Raw genomic sequence first — 15580 nt, 5'->3', positions numbered from 1 at the left:
AATGGCTATTCAGAGCAGGTCTTACAATGCCTTCTTGTTTCACCTAGCCATTACTCTACTTGTTTGACTTTCAAAACCCTTTAGCTAGCATTTATGCTTTGATACACTACATTCTCATCAACAAAACTGTTTTTACAGCCACCAGTACTCAGTTTCCAATTTTGATTTAACAAAAATATCCTAAGTTATGCTACTGAATACCTTCTGTCAGAACCATATCCCCTTGCAAAGAACCCATCTACCTATCCATTCCTAAACTCACCTTCTTTCTTTGTATTTCAAAAATCAAGTTGCTTTCCCACTAGTCCTTCCCCACTCCACACACACTTGATAAATTAGACCCATTCCCTCCAAGTTTCTGTGTATCACCTCCAGATGACATGAAATAAAAGAGCCTACTGGTTGCCCTGATGGAGCAACAGAGAAAGGATAATCATTAAACCCTGCTTACATGAAGGTTAAGTATTCTCCTTTGCATTCACACACATTCCAGTGGCTGGTGGACAAAAGAGAAGCTTCCTAGAATCATTCTGGATCTTACATGCTGAGAAAACCAAATAATGAGAATCTCAGTTCTTCAGCTGCGGTAAGCTGATCACACAGGAAGTACTTTCACAATAATCTCAACTCACTGACAATTCTTGATCACTCCCATAGAACATCCTGCTTGCTCTAATGAAACAGGTGGAATGGGACTGCAGTGCCACAGATAGAGACTGTTTGATCCCTTATTGTCACATAAGGCAGTTTATTGTTTTATTTTCATTTCTGAACACAGAGCAAGAAGTCCACGAGAAACAGCAGCTGTTGTCTGAGCAGACCCAATGATGGAGCGGCATGCACATATGTCAAATACTGGAAAGGCATAAAGGCAGCTCAAAGGTTTGAGATGACAAGGTCTGGATTTTTCAAGCCTCTGCTTTTGTTTAACACAAATATAACATATCTGATTGTCACTTAATTTATCTTTTCATTTGAGAAAGGTTACTGCTGCAAAAGTGAAAAAGCCACAACCATATCTGCTGGATGCATGAATAGGTCATGTTAGCACAAAGTCTAAGGACACAAAGAGGTAGTAAATAAGTATTTGTATATAAAGATCAACCATGCAAAACATATCCTAAGTTTATAAATAAAATTTAAAAATTAGAATTCCTACCTCTTGTGTCAGCTTTCACACTCTTTTCGCCCAAGTTTAGCCAAAGGCCTGTCCAAATGCAAACCTGCAGCTCTGCACTCTTGCTCACATTTCCAACACCCAAGACAAAGTTAATAATGCATGGACTTCCCCTATCTTTTAAAGCAGGATGGTTATTCTAATACCCAGCTATCTGACAACAACACTATGTAATTATTTCAGAGTATGCAGCTTTCTCTTCTCTCATGAACAATTTCTAGTCTCTCTGAAAAGAATAAAAGAATGGCATTTAAATTTGGTACCAGACATCAGCTGCACTTCAGCAGAACTGTTTCCTCCTTGTCTACCAGTACTATGCTCATAGCAAGGTTCAGGGCCTTGAGTAATTGAATTCTACTAAGGAAAACCAAAGGCCTTCAATTCTATTCTTTTAAAATAGCTACTCAATCTATATATCCCAGGTAATGTGATGAAAGAGGTGTGGTATAAAAAAATTCTATTAGATGAAAACCCAGTTGACTTAAGCAGTATTTTTTTTGCAGAGGCAAGATAGTTTATCCTGGGGTCAGTCCAGAATTAATTTCTTTTTATTGCAAAATGAAACATTTCATCAGACTGTAAACCTACAGAGTCAATGCACTGCTTCAAACCACTGAGACACAAAGTTGTAACTGAAGGACACTATTACTTGTTTCTAAAAGGAGCTTAACCTCTTTAATCCAAATTATTCCACATTGCAGTGGAATAAATGTATTTTACTTACAGAATTTTGTTTTCCAGAGGAAGCACTCTGTGAAAAGAATATAGCCAGATATCCACAAAAAAGTTCAAAAGTAGAATATGAACTTAAATAAAGAATGAATTGATTTGACTTCCATCCCTATGCAGAAGAAGCAATATGATTTAAGAAAGGCAGTGGACGTATTTCTTGCCCTTATACTTCAGTCAAGTGAATAATTAAGATTAATTTTTATTTTGGTCAGCTGAAGAAACTTACAATTTGATAAAGCTGATCATAGTCTTATTTATTCAGATTAACAATTGTACTAACAGGTATAAGTTTCTGGGTACTAATCTTGTCTTATACAAACACCAGTGAAATTACAAGAAGTACGTACACTTCATCTTAACCACCACCAACAGCTATGTCTATAAACATGGCTCTGTATAATAATATTAAATTCTGTACTGTATTCACAGGTGTGGGTTTTCAATACCTGCAAGCAAGGTTAGGGTCAGCATTCCTTGATAAAAGCAGTTCGACAGTGTTCAAGATGTTCTCCTCAGAAGCTTGTGCAGTACACGCTGCCATCAACACGGTGTATTTATCTGTTTGGAAATTTGCAGTTAGGGAATTACATATGTAAATGTAAATACCATGCTAATCCAGAGGCTCCTTTAAAAGTCTTTATATTTGCTACAGCTGCTACTGAGATTTTGATACTCTATGATATTTGGAAAAGGCTAACAGTCTTGTTTTCCTGTCTGTGAAAATCACTAGAATGATCAGGTAAGAAAAAGGCACCTGAGGAGATACTCAAACATGAGAGTGAATCACAGTAGTAAAGCATCTATTCCTACTGAAGTTTAGAATAGCCTGAAAGCACCCCAAAGCTACAACAGGAGCTTAACTATAGAATGCATATTTCTCAAAACACATTTCCACACCAGTAGATTCACTCTCTGTTCCTCCTCTCCAGTAAACGGAAGTAACAGCTGCAACGGCTAGAAAAAGGTATATGAAATGCATTATGAACACATAGTGACACCAATTCTGGGGAGAACAGAGGCCCATACGAAAGACACTGGAAGCAAAAGGGCTTCATGATAGGTCTTAAGGAGGAAGAATTAAATTTATTAACTTACTATGGTCTAGTAGTGGCAGGAGAAGTCTTAAAAGTATTGGTTTAGATGTGGATTTAAAGAGCATCTACACGGTCCATAGGAATATCAGCATATTTACTTCTCCAGCTCTGAAATCAGCTGGATGTTACATACCACCTTGGCTCAAAAATCAAAACTGTACAACTGCTGTTTGCACACAGAACACGGGAGACCTCCTTTCCCATGATTACCATGGTTTCCATCTGAGAAACATAGCACCTTAGTTGGCCCCAGTGTCATTTAGAAGACTGCCATTTGAGTAACTGCCCATTTTGTTTATTGCAAAAACTTGTTCACAAGTTCCAACACGCCTTCATCCATTTAAGAAGTACAATTATTAGCTGCACCTACTTTATATCCTATCAGGTGTTACAACACATTTTCTAATTTTTTTGTAGAAATTTTAAGACTGTGTATAATTAACATCTTCATTCTTCAATGAGGTCAGATTTCATTATATTTAGACATGAAAAGTTTGTTATGTACGTTACCCCCACTGTTCTCACCACTTCTTATCCTCCACCTCTACAATTTAATTCTACATTTAAATTAATTTGGTTTTTAAATATACCGTATTTTAATTTTCAATTGCCTTATGTAGAAATTACTTGATACGCTGACAAGTTTTTACTCAAAATGTTTAATCTGATTATCAACTACAACATGAATGGAAAGACAGCAGGACTTTAAATAAAGCACTGTTAGTCTGGGAATGGTATTTGGGAGGAACCTGCAGTTGTATTTGTATTCATTATCTCAGGCAGTGACAGAGTGAGAAAATAATTTCTTTTAGCCTACCTATACCTCATACACGTGAGCAAGAGACAATTGGGAAGAAACACCTTGGAATTCCTAGATTTCTCTTTTACAGAGAACAACTGGTAAAAGACTGCAAAAAATATGTTTATGTTCAGTCTAAATGAAAACTCCAGCAGTTCTGGTGAAATTATTCCTCAAGGATGCAACATTTTGAACTCATCACACAGCGAATAATATATATGTTCTTGCTGACTACCAAAAAGGTTAAAATTAAGTAACTAGTTATAAAGAATGACTGAAGAGTGACTCAAGGTGATTAATAGTATAGCTGTTTATTAGGATTATAAGCATTCAAGGGTTATTATTATAGGACCACTTGTATGATTGCCTGCTGATGTAAAAAATAGCAGGAGGGCTGGTGAGATATAGTAACTCTTAGGATAGCACAGCTTTACTGAACATACGTGGCCTGACTCAAATCAATGACTTACAAGACTGCTCCTGGCTGTACAGTACTTTGCTGCCCATATGTCCTAGTTACAGTTTCTCTACACAGCCTAGTAGGGAAACAAGCCAAGAAACCTGATCCTAGTGAGGTGCCCCTTTGGGCAAAGGCAGTTGATCACACAAATGAAAAAATGCCGAGCGTTTGGTTACCTGGTCAGCCTAAACTACTGCCCATAGCAGTTTCTGCCCCATTTATAGCTTTCTACATAAGGAACAGGTATGAGGTGCAGGCAGACACAGAAGTTCTCTGGTTACAAGGACAGTGATTAGAACAAGGCATGACTGCTTTTGGTGTAAGCAATCTACTCTAATCAACTGCTAAGAGGTTAGAGAAAATTTTCAGAGCCAGATTTGTACCATCTGCATTCAGGTCTACTACTACTGCAACTACTGGCAAGTTACTGGAGAATATGATTACTGCTCTTTGGCAGTACTGTGAGATAAATATTCCAGTGTAATGGAAGAGATTGAAAATAACCACAATTTAAGTAGAAAAAGAGTTATTATTAGGTCAATAAAATTTACAGAGGAACTGATAATACTCAGAAGCTACACTAAACTCTTGCAGAAAAAGGTGATCTAGTAACACACTGAAGAACAGTTTTCTTAACAGAAAAATTGCATTCTAGTTTTAGAGAAGTCCACATTAGTTTCCCATGAACTGGAAAGCTATTCATGTTGTTTGAGATGTTATCTGGTTTCTGCACATACATAGTTCATAACAGGATCAAGCACAGTAAGTTTTACCTGTACAACTTTATACTGCAATTTTTGAGCAAGTACTTCCAAACATTTCTTTAAAAAGTACTTGGGATTTGGGAGGTGTGGGGGAAAGTGGAATTGAGAGAGAAAGAAGAACAAAATGCATCAGCTGATTCCAGATCAATTCCAAGAACACAATTTTTACTTTAAAACTACTACTTTTCCTTCAAAACTGTGAAAGGTAGAGTGGGTCTCAGTTCCACTGTGAACTTCTGATTTTTTCCCCCTACACATGTAAACAAGAGAATAAGGATTAGGACAGTGTCTGATACTGAGCATTACCAGCCAGTATTTTTCATTCCCATCTTACCTATTTCAAAACATGCCTTAGCACCTCTGTCCAGAAGAAGACGTACTACTGCAAAGTTAGCCACACTGGCTGCACACATCAGGGGAGTCCATCCAAACTGAAAGCTAGTTTCTATGCTGATACCTGTCAAAATTTAAGAAATTACAATCATGAAACTGCATCACTACAAACATGCTTTTTTATTAAACTTACTCTCAATATGTATCATTACAAAGGCTACACCCTGTTTGCATTTAGTACAAGGGAGATAAATCTCTTAAGGCATTTTCTTTTTTTTTTTAACTTATCTTTATTTAGAACATCAGAAAACAGCTTTTAAAACTGACAACAAGGTAGCCCAGTTCTCAATCCAAGGAGTTAAGAACCACAGAAAGACTACATTAAAAACCCCAAATATTTAGCACACAGAATCTGTTTTCTCTACTTCTGTGCAATAGCTTTCTTCAATCAAAATTTAAAAATTTGACTCTTGCCAAGCCAGGAAGACTGCTGTGGAAGCAAACTGCCTGTCAGGCAATTAAGATCACAACATCTAGCGTTTCCTGCTTCACAGCAAGACAGCTAGCAGATTTGTGTTTGGTACTAACAAAATATTATGCCAATAAAAAGAGAAAATAGGAAACTATGCAAGGTTCAAACAGAATCACCAGAATTGTTTGTTACTATTTGTAATAGCCAGAATGGCTAAAATGGCTGGAAGCATGCCTGTCAGACAGCCCAGCCCTCCCAAGTGCAATGAGAACCAAGTACCAGACTGAGACACTCATCTGACAACTTTCTATTAAATACCTGCATGCATTTTTCAATCTTTCAACAAATATTACCTCCTCTAGAAAAGTTTCCATCAGTTGGTTCCATATTAGTCCTACAGTGACCATGGATAATCAAAAATACTTCTTTAGGAAAAAACACTCCAAACCCCCCCACCCCCCCCAAACTATCCTAAGAAATTTGTGACAGTTAAGCTACATGCATACTTTTTCATGCAAAATGTGTACTTTCCTTGTCTTGGTAGTACGTCAAAGATGCATTCAGCGTAGCAATATAAAGTCATTAAGGCTGAGGGACTAACAGGTCACTGCTCTTAGATTGATTTTTTAATTTCTTAAGATCACTGGAATTGCAGAATCAATAAAGAGGTAGCAATTCAGTGAAAGCCATGTGTTGAAGCATTCTAACACCTGCAAGCCACAGAATTTACAATCAAATCTCCTTAGCAATGTACACATACTCGCTGCAATTAATGTTACAGCACACTGGCTTATGTGCAGTGTACAAAACTTTTCATTGAAGCCCATAAAAGTTCTACAAGGGGAGCCAGCAAATGTCCTTTAGCAGTCATATCAGGACTTCCTTGTAAGTCACTTCAAGAATTTAGCAAGTCTGATATTCAACAGCCCACTGAAGTAATACTAGTAAGAAAAAAATACCCAAAAACTGTCAACCTGTCAGCTTTTAAGTTTCTTTTCCTCGTGAGAAGAAAAGCAGTCCCATCTAGAACTTTTTACTTTAATACATATCAGAACAACAGTAATGAACAACCTACTTGGCAATTATATATAGACTTATTAAAACACTCGAGAAGGCATTTTCCTTAATGCTTTCTTTCCATGGATAGCAGTATCTGCCATGATGCTGGTGCTTTTTCCAAGTTCTAGAAGTAGAATGTTCTATTTGGCAATATGTTGCTTGTCCTGCATAGTCTCCTACCATCCTGGTAGTGACTGTCTTGAAGTACCACTCAGTGGTACTGATGGTCCCAATGCAAACAAGCTGTAATCCCAGAGGAAGACAAAGAAAGGACAACTGAAACAGGAAGTCATGTGGCTTCTTGGCTGCTTGGTTACAGGAGTTGTTGACTGAACCAGAAATGTCTCACCTGGATGACTACTCAAACAGGTTATTACTCCCATTACATGAGCTGTTACTGAAGTAAGCAGTGTTAGTTAGCATTTAAAATGACCCTTGAGATTTTCTCAAGAGAACAGCGAAGCCCAGAAAGAACTTTTTAGTGAAAAATCAGGCCAGATGCAACAGCCAGAGAGAAGTGAGGCTGCTGCACTCCAGAACCACAGGTCCAACCCATATCGTTGCTGAGGGTGTATTCCCAGCAGGCACACACACACACCACTGGTCACTGTGAGCAACACAGACAAACAGAGCACTCCTACAGACACAGCAGCATTGGTATCAGCATGTCATCCATCCCCTCCAGCTGCTGGCATCACAGACACATGGGACTCCCCCACCTGCCATTATCTGTGTTCCTCTGTAGGTATGGGCAGAGGAGCTTTTCAGTTACATGGCCCCACAAATTACAGCTAGGAGACAAACTAGATGCAACATTCTTCTTTACAATCTGAGTCACAGATAAATATCTTCCTGTTTAAGCAGCAAAGAGGATAAACACATGCTGGACACAGACAAACTCTACAGCAGAAACCATGTGAAGAATATAACAGTGAAATAATAGTGAAGCAAAAGAACAGCAAAGTAAGAATTTTTTTTTTTTTTTTGTGACTATAACTGTTTCTCTTGTATCCCTTTCACATACTTTCTTGACTGTGGCTAACAATAGCTATAGTAGAAAGTTTGTTTTTTATAGAGAAAAACGTATCCCTGCTAAATAATTCCATGTTTGACACCAAAAATATGAGGTCTTGACTTTCATTCAGGTAAAGAACAGCTCTCAGTGTTGGAATCCATTCACATTCAGACACCACTTACCTGAGGGGAAGTTCTAAAATGCTTGATTCTCTAAGACTTTTCTCTAGCAGAAGTATTGATTTAAGTTTGTCTGCACTTTGGTGTGTTCCCACACGACCTTAAAGCTGAGTCATAGTAGAGCTGCTGATGTCTGCTCCCAGCTCCCTCTGCTGGGCCAGCTATGGTAGTCACCTGACTCAGGGTTCAGAGTCCTAAACTAGCTGAAAAATTATTCTCACACACTAGGCACCCTCCCATTCCCGTTGTTTACTATTACTTATAATTCCCTGAACTGGATCACAAAAGATGAGATGAGCTCTAGCACTCATTCAAAGAATAAGTGGAACAAACCACTGAAGGAAAATGGAGGATTTGACTGTAGTTATATCTTTAATAAGCCTAAACTGTCATGAAGTCATAACTTCTAATTGTATTTTAGGAAATGGAACACATTAATTACATGGTGTGAAGTATTTTTACTCCTAAAGCAAACCAAAATGTCCAAATCATCTTTGAAGGTGCTACTTGCTTGCATTACTTTTTGTGACATGTACTTCAGAATCTTTTTCCTAAGTTGTCATTTAACAGAAGTGGTAAGGAAAAACACAGTGCTTATCCATCTCCTAAAGAAGCTCTGTAAAACTGCTTCAGCATCAAAAGTACTAAGGCAACATCTAACCAAGCCAGAAGACAACACAGTCTCACTGTATCTGAAGGAATAGCCTCAACTCTTGCTAGGAAATCCACTTCCAACAAAAACCTTGAGTTTAGCTGACTCAAGGAGGCCGGTAGTGAGCCTCCTACAAGCTCTTCTATACTAAAGATATTTCTGGAGGCAAATATTTAATCTGAGCACAGATCCCCTGAAGGACAATGTTATCCTTCTTCAGGAAGACCTCCATAACAGGCACTGTGTTCTACTGCTTTGCAGAACAGTACTGGATGGGTCAGAATGAACTGTTGGTCCCATTTTAAGGAAATTACATATTCTTTTATAATACTGCCTTGTTTGTTTCAGGAGACAGGAAACTAGACTACATGAAACCTCAGCCTGAACCTATGCTCCTAGAGAAACCAATTATCACCTTCCAACAGCACAGAACTGTCCACTGTGTAGCAGGCATCAGCACAGAAAGTGAACTATTGCTGTCAGACTGCAATACAACAATTTAAAAATGTATAGTGTAGCAAAACAATTAAGCAATCTGAGGCAAAGACATCACTGAAACTCCACTCATAAATAAGAATATATTTTCTCAAAGCAAGACAGATGTATTTCATGCTTGTACTGCACTTCTTGTGTTTCAGTCCGTGCAGTAGTTTTGCTTAATTTAAAAAGAAAACCACTCCCCCATTGTGGTCAGAAACAGTTGGCTTTTAAAAGGGCAAATAATGTCATTGTTTCAAAACTCAGAAAAGCCCATTGCTAACTAAGAAACTACTTTCTTCCCTATGACAAATTTTCCTCAGAAAACAAGCTCTTGGTTACTATATTCTCCTTGCTTGCTGAAGCAGAACTTCCTGACAATTATCACTAGGCAGGTCAACTCAGCTATGCAGTTTCTGATTGCCCTGGATGCTTGAATAAGTGATCCAATCTTCCTAACACTGATTAACAAACACATTAAAGACAAATACTGAGTAACAGAACAGCAAAAAGGCTTTCAGTGTTAAAACAGACTACTTTTTAGTGACAAATGTCACGAAAAGCCTGTTAGACCTTTCAGAATCACAAAATCTTTGTTCAGCTGATGTTGCCAGGACAGCAGTATTACATAGGGCACATACCAGACACTTACCAGTGCTGTGAAGGGGAGAAGAAAAAAAAAAAAAAGAGGAAAAGGAATTTCCAATCTGGGGGAACATGAAAATAAAAACAGTTAGCCTCCTCTTCTTTACAGCCTTCAACACCAAAGACCACCCACTGAATTCTCCCCCACCTCTAACTCAGTGTTTGTAATTACTATTTGCATGTTAAAGATGCATCTGAAAACAAAGAAATACCTTATTTCATAGTTCAAACATACTTTTCTCAATTTTCAGGGCTCCTAACTTACAAAAGAAACATACATTAGAAGGAATGTGCTGGAATACCGAATCTGAGTCACTGAAAAAGTAATTTAATCTTTGAAAAGAATGCGTTGAGTGCATGTAGGAACATGTGAATATTTCCAGTAAAGGATATAAAGTCTTGTTTTAAATGAGAATTCAAATTTTTGCCGAGTCAAATAAAAAATATTCAACTTTGTAACTGACTTTTCCTCACCCGAGTTTAAGAGCTCTTCAATTAACGACACATCACCACGAAACAGAGCCTTCTTTAATGCCTCATGCTTGTCCACCTGCAACATTTGATCCAACTGCTAGATAAACAAAGAAAAATTAAGTTAAAATCTGGAGACTGTTTCAAGGCAAAAACAATATAGCTTGGTTTCAGTATAAAAGCACTAATAATCTCTGAAAGGACATAGCATAGAAGAAGAGGGGGGAAAAGCAATGTATAACTTCTGTTCTTCCATCTCCATAGATCTGTTCAGGGTCTACTATAAAGCCTAAGTTTTAAAATCAATTTTTCTGAGAAGTTCCATTATCTGAAAATGGAAATATTTTCTTTTTCAACAGACCTGCTGCTCTCAATTTTACTTACCGTAATTTGATTTCAATTAAGTTTCTTTTCCATCTTACGACACTAGAAAAACTTTGCAATGCATTTATATACCTTTTTTTGGTACATTTTACATATCGTAAAGTGCAACATTAAAAAATACAACTATCAAATATGAAAGTTTGAGCTTTAGTCAAGGGACCTCAGTGACTGTCTGGCCTAACAGCACAAGTCCACTGCTGTGAAGCGTTACAGCTCCTCTGTCATCCTAATTCTGTGGTGACAGAGGCATTTGTAGTGCTGCATCATAAACATTCTGGCTGAAAAAAGCACTGACCAAAAGACTAGTTTATGCATCAGACAGTTGCTCAATTTAAGTTGTTTTCAAAAGCATCATAGTTTTGCTCTCTATTAAAGGTGCAGATGCAGCTAAAGACTGCTGCTGGAGTTGTATCAAGAGTACAAAACATTTACATACACTGGTAAGCAGAGGACTGATTATTCATAGTTTCCTTAGAGACAGAAGTGGGTTTGAAATAAAGTTGTCTTTTACCTTGTCCTAAGTTTTTAACTCCCAATTTATAATTTAGAAATATACAAACTTCACAGCACATTGTAGCCCATCTTTCCGATAATTTTTGTAAAGACTAACAAAGGTGTCTAGAGAACCGTAGGTGAGAAACAGTCAATAGAACAATTTAGCCTTTTTTTTTATTTTAATCAGACAACAATTTTCAAACAACACATATCTTTGGATAGGAACATCTATCTAAAGGTCAAGGCCTCTTAAACACTGGCTATAACCTTTAGCCTAAGACTTCAAGAATTCAGTTATACTTCCATTTTTCAATTCTGGTCATGAGACAAACCCGCACTTAAAAACCCTCACAGATGGTGAGGGTTTCTCTCCTCTACCTCACACTGATGGATACTTCACACCTGTCAGATGGAACAAAACCACTGAAATCTTCAAGTTACCCAGAAACAGTCTCAAGAGGTTTAAGATATAAAACAGCTTTACATGCCCCCAGTCACTTTCAAATTTACTCTCATGCTGAAGAAATATGGTTAGGACGAGGGTCTGCTACTTAAGGGGAGAAAGAGCTTTTAAATAAACATTAAGGGTTTTGGTAATAAGATAAACGCCTACGGTTCAGGTTTCATTTACTGGATTGAGGGTACACTAGCATTACCCTGTAGGAAATAGCCTGAGAGGAAGCACCCGCCGCACCCTCTGCACTCCCCTCCCCTCACGGTTCCAAGCCGAGGACGCCGCCCACCCCGAGACCGCCCGGCCACGGCTGGCGGGCCCCAGGTGCAGGGAGGCTCAGCCCCACCTGCGGCTCCTGCCGCACGACGCCAACGTCCCAGTCGCCGTCATCGCTATCGCTGTCGCTGCCCTCGTCGCCGCCCGCCACGACGCGGAACGAGCACATCACGGCGGCCATGCCCGTCCTTTCCGCGCGCGCGGCGCCTCAGCGCAGGCGGGGCACGTGGCCGAGGCGGCCGCTTTCCCGCGCTCCGTCCCCGGCCCCGCCCCCCGGGCGTGCGGGCAGCGCCGCGGGCGGAGCCGTGCCCGGGGCGGGAGCCGTGCCCGGGGAGGGACGGAAGCCGTGCCCGGGGAAGGGCGGGGCGGGAGCCGTGCCCGGGGCGGAATGGGGCGGGAGCAGTGCCCGGTGAAGGGCGGGGCGGGAGCCGTGCCCGGGGCGGAATGGGGCGGGAGCAGTGCCCGGTGAGGGGCGGGGCGGGAGCCGCGCACGGGGAGGGGAAGGGAGGGAAAGGGCAGCGCCGCCCCGCCCCGCCCCGGACAGCGAGGCTCCGCGCCGGGCACGGCGTGGGGTACAGGGAGTCAGTGACCCGTGCTGTAAGCACGTGGGGCTGTGACACGGCGCACTCGTGGCTCCGCTGCTTTGTGGGTGCTGGGAGACGCAGCAAAGCCGTGTGTGAAGTTGTGTCTTTAAATCTGTGGCTGGTCTATATGTGTGGATTGAAGGTAAAAGATACGGGTTCCTCTGTTTAATTGCTGACGTCTCTGACATGCTCCTTCCTCGCCGCCTCAGCTAGCAGCAGCCTGTGGCGTCACTTCTGTGTGTGTGCGCGCAGTGTCACAGAGCCCGAGCCCGCGGTGGGGACACCCGTGTGGAACGCTGAACAGCAGCTGCGCATAATGAGCCAGACTTAGGACCTCCAGCCTGGCGATATAAGGCATTGCTTTGAATTTCAGACCTGTGGTTAGAGTTCTTTCTAATGACCGATAATAATGTCTCATCCATCACAAGGGTCTTCGAAACTCTGAAGAACAAATGAGGAATGACGTTCTGCATTTCATGCACAGGCATCACTGCTCCTTGAGCTGATCTCAGACTTTGCTCCAGGCTGAAATGAAATTGAGCATCCATTGGCAGAAGAGGAGTTTGGTTTTGGAGAAGAGTACAAAATTATAAGTGTAGACCTTGTGCCCATGATAACGTAAAAATGTAATTTTGGCAAGTTAATTTTAACTGAAATTACCCTCATCTTGATCAGAAGGTGTCTGTGAAAATGTTCTTATTTATTTTTTGATTAACTTTTGTTTCTTAATGCAATGCAATGTGTAAGGCAACTTTTTCAATGTTGAGATTTGCAGGTTAGCTAGAGTTATGCTTAGAACATACTAAGTGCTATACAAATTGCATGCACTTATTAAAAAAGAAACCTGCATGGTCTGCATATTTCAATATTGCCCGCTTGACATTTTTAGTAGCTGCATTTTCTGGATTTTATTTACATCTCTGTTAAATATGATGGCCTGTTTGCATTAAAGTATAATGGAAGTCGGATTCTTAACAATGAGGAACTCTGGTGTAAGAACTACATGAACACTTTAAATGAACTCCCATGAGAGAAACTTCCAATTCTGGAAACTTGATAGAAATGCAAACCCCCTTCTTTCCACACAGCCTCCTCAGAACAAAGGTTGCTAAAATTGACTCAACTGTAATACATGCTTCTATATGAAGGCTTAGCTTTATATGTTTATTTTTTTATTTAGCTGTATACACAAAATCTCTGTTTAAAATGTTTTGGTAATAGAGATATATTGATTACCATGTGTAATAATTGAATGGTCTTGTAGCCATGTCAATTCTTATAAAACTGTAACTTTTATTCTAAGTTTTCAGGATTTTTTTAGTACTGGTCTGAATATTTCTTGTTTTCTGCAGAGGAAAAGTAGTACTTATGCCTTTTTTGTGCAGCTTCTCTGTATCTGTAGTGAATCAACCAGTACTCAACTTTATAATAATCATAACCAGAAGCAAGCTTCCATATTATTATTCATTTAGCTTAGCTGTGATGCAGTAGATGGCCTTGCTAGTAGAACTATATCCCCAGTGGCTAAAGTCTAAAGACAACTGAGTGTGATGTTTTGCAACTGACATCACCTGTTCCAAGAGAGTTATTTCTAACTGGTGCTGGTACTATGAGTAAATTCATTACCTTTAATACACTACCAATTCTTAGTATTTGACAATTGTGATTTATTTGTACTGGTTCAGGTTTCAGATTTGGAGATGGTTGGTTGGATTGTTTGTGATTTTTCCCCCTTTTCTCTGCATTATAACCCATCAAAATTAAAATGTCACAACGGACACTTGAAGTGCAACCTGCATGCTGCTGCTTTCTCAAAGGGCACCACTCTAGGAAGGTCATTTTCAGTAACAGGCCTGATAGTACCTAGTGTTAAAAGGAAAAATCCTAACTCCTTTCAAAGGCTTACAGTGTAGAAGAACCTTGCAGCCAGTGTACCCTATAGCTGTTTCAGATGTGAACAAGACAATCATACAGAAGCTGGTAGCAGGTGATCTATCCTTTTGTGTTTGCTTGGTAGTGTAAATCAGATGTTATTGTTGATGTATTCTCCTTTTTTCACATTCCTCTTATTCCAGCTTATTTGTGTCCTTGAAGTCTGTCTTAATTTTTCAGCTAGGCAGACTTATTTTGGTTGATAGTATGGTAAGTCCTGGCTGTCATCCATATTTGCCAGATATCAGTGTGTTTTTACCTCTGTAGGAACACTTCCCAACATCTTTTCTTGTTAACTGTGCAGTACTCATTTTACATGCAGGAGGTGATTACAGTATGGCTCAAGCTGGGAAAATTGTTGGAGATCCTCATTTTCAGAGAGGCTTGGTAACTCTGGGTCTACAGAATTGACAAATTACCAGTAAATGTTCAGCTGGGAGATGGTGAATTAACAGCTGTACCAGTCCCATTGGTAAGAGCAGTACATCCATGAATTTGCATAATTTGAAAAAAAGTCCGATAAAGTAGCACAAGTGATTGTAATTTAACAGCTCACGTTCATGAAACAAATGGGAAACAAACTAGTTTATATTGTCCTGGATGATTTTTCAGCTGGCTTGTAAATATCTGTAGCATCTCTTATATTTAAGGTATTTCAAGTATAAAGATGGATACTTATTCTCTAAAAAGCACTTAAGTGGGCTATATTTTTTCGGTGATCTGAAATCACCCTTCGTGCTAAATCAGTTTTAGTTTTGCCGTCCTGAAATTTTCTTTAGATGCTGCACTGCAGCAAATTGAGTTGTTCATAATTATTTCAGTCATCATTCTAATGGACTTAAAAAGATGGAAAGTACTTCATTTTATGTGTTTTGCTTATAATTCAGTGTATAAGTCAGTGTTCCTCCTGTCCACTTTACCAAATCTATCTGGATGGTACCTGACGTAAAACTTTCAGTCTGCAGCCAAACACATGAATATAAGTTGCATACCAACTGATTTTCTGTTTGTAAAATTTATTTTCTTGAAGAAGTATTAGACCGTTGTCAAAATTCTCCATACTTAGTGGGGAATTCGTGAACATGATGTAAATCTGAAACCTGTTGTGAAAATATTTCTTATTATG

At 39.4% G+C, this 15580-nt stretch overlaps 1 protein-coding gene across 3 annotated transcripts in view; it reads right to left on the bottom strand.

The window, feature by feature from the left end:
- The window catches only part of ASZ1 (ankyrin repeat, SAM and basic leucine zipper domain containing 1), a 36029-nt gene extending 23857 nt beyond the window's left edge, over nucleotides 1-12172 (bottom strand). The window contains exons 1-4 of one of the 3 annotated variants that reach the window (XM_068189903.1): nucleotides 12009-12172; nucleotides 10333-10429; nucleotides 5361-5483; nucleotides 2356-2467 (exon numbers count right to left, since the gene is read on the bottom strand). In XM_068189903.1, coding sequence (XP_068046004.1) covers nucleotides 2356-2467; nucleotides 5361-5483; nucleotides 10333-10429; nucleotides 12009-12119 — 443 coding nt within the window. In that variant the 5' untranslated portion in view covers nucleotides 12120-12172. Of the gene's footprint in view, nucleotides 1-2355; nucleotides 2468-3004; nucleotides 3147-5360; nucleotides 5484-10332; nucleotides 10430-12008 lie in introns of those variants that run through there. The other 2 variants (XM_068189904.1, XM_068189905.1) reach the window with 2 other exon arrangements.
- Nucleotides 12173-15580: the final 3408 nt, after the last annotated feature.

This window comes from Anomalospiza imberbis, chromosome 5, assembly GCF_031753505.1.
Source record: "Anomalospiza imberbis isolate Cuckoo-Finch-1a 21T00152 chromosome 5, ASM3175350v1, whole genome shotgun sequence".
Classification (NCBI taxonomy): domain Eukaryota; kingdom Metazoa; phylum Chordata; class Aves; order Passeriformes; family Viduidae; genus Anomalospiza; species Anomalospiza imberbis.
The sequence above is the reverse complement of the archived record's forward strand: the minus strand, read 5'-3'. Positions and strand labels throughout refer to the sequence as shown.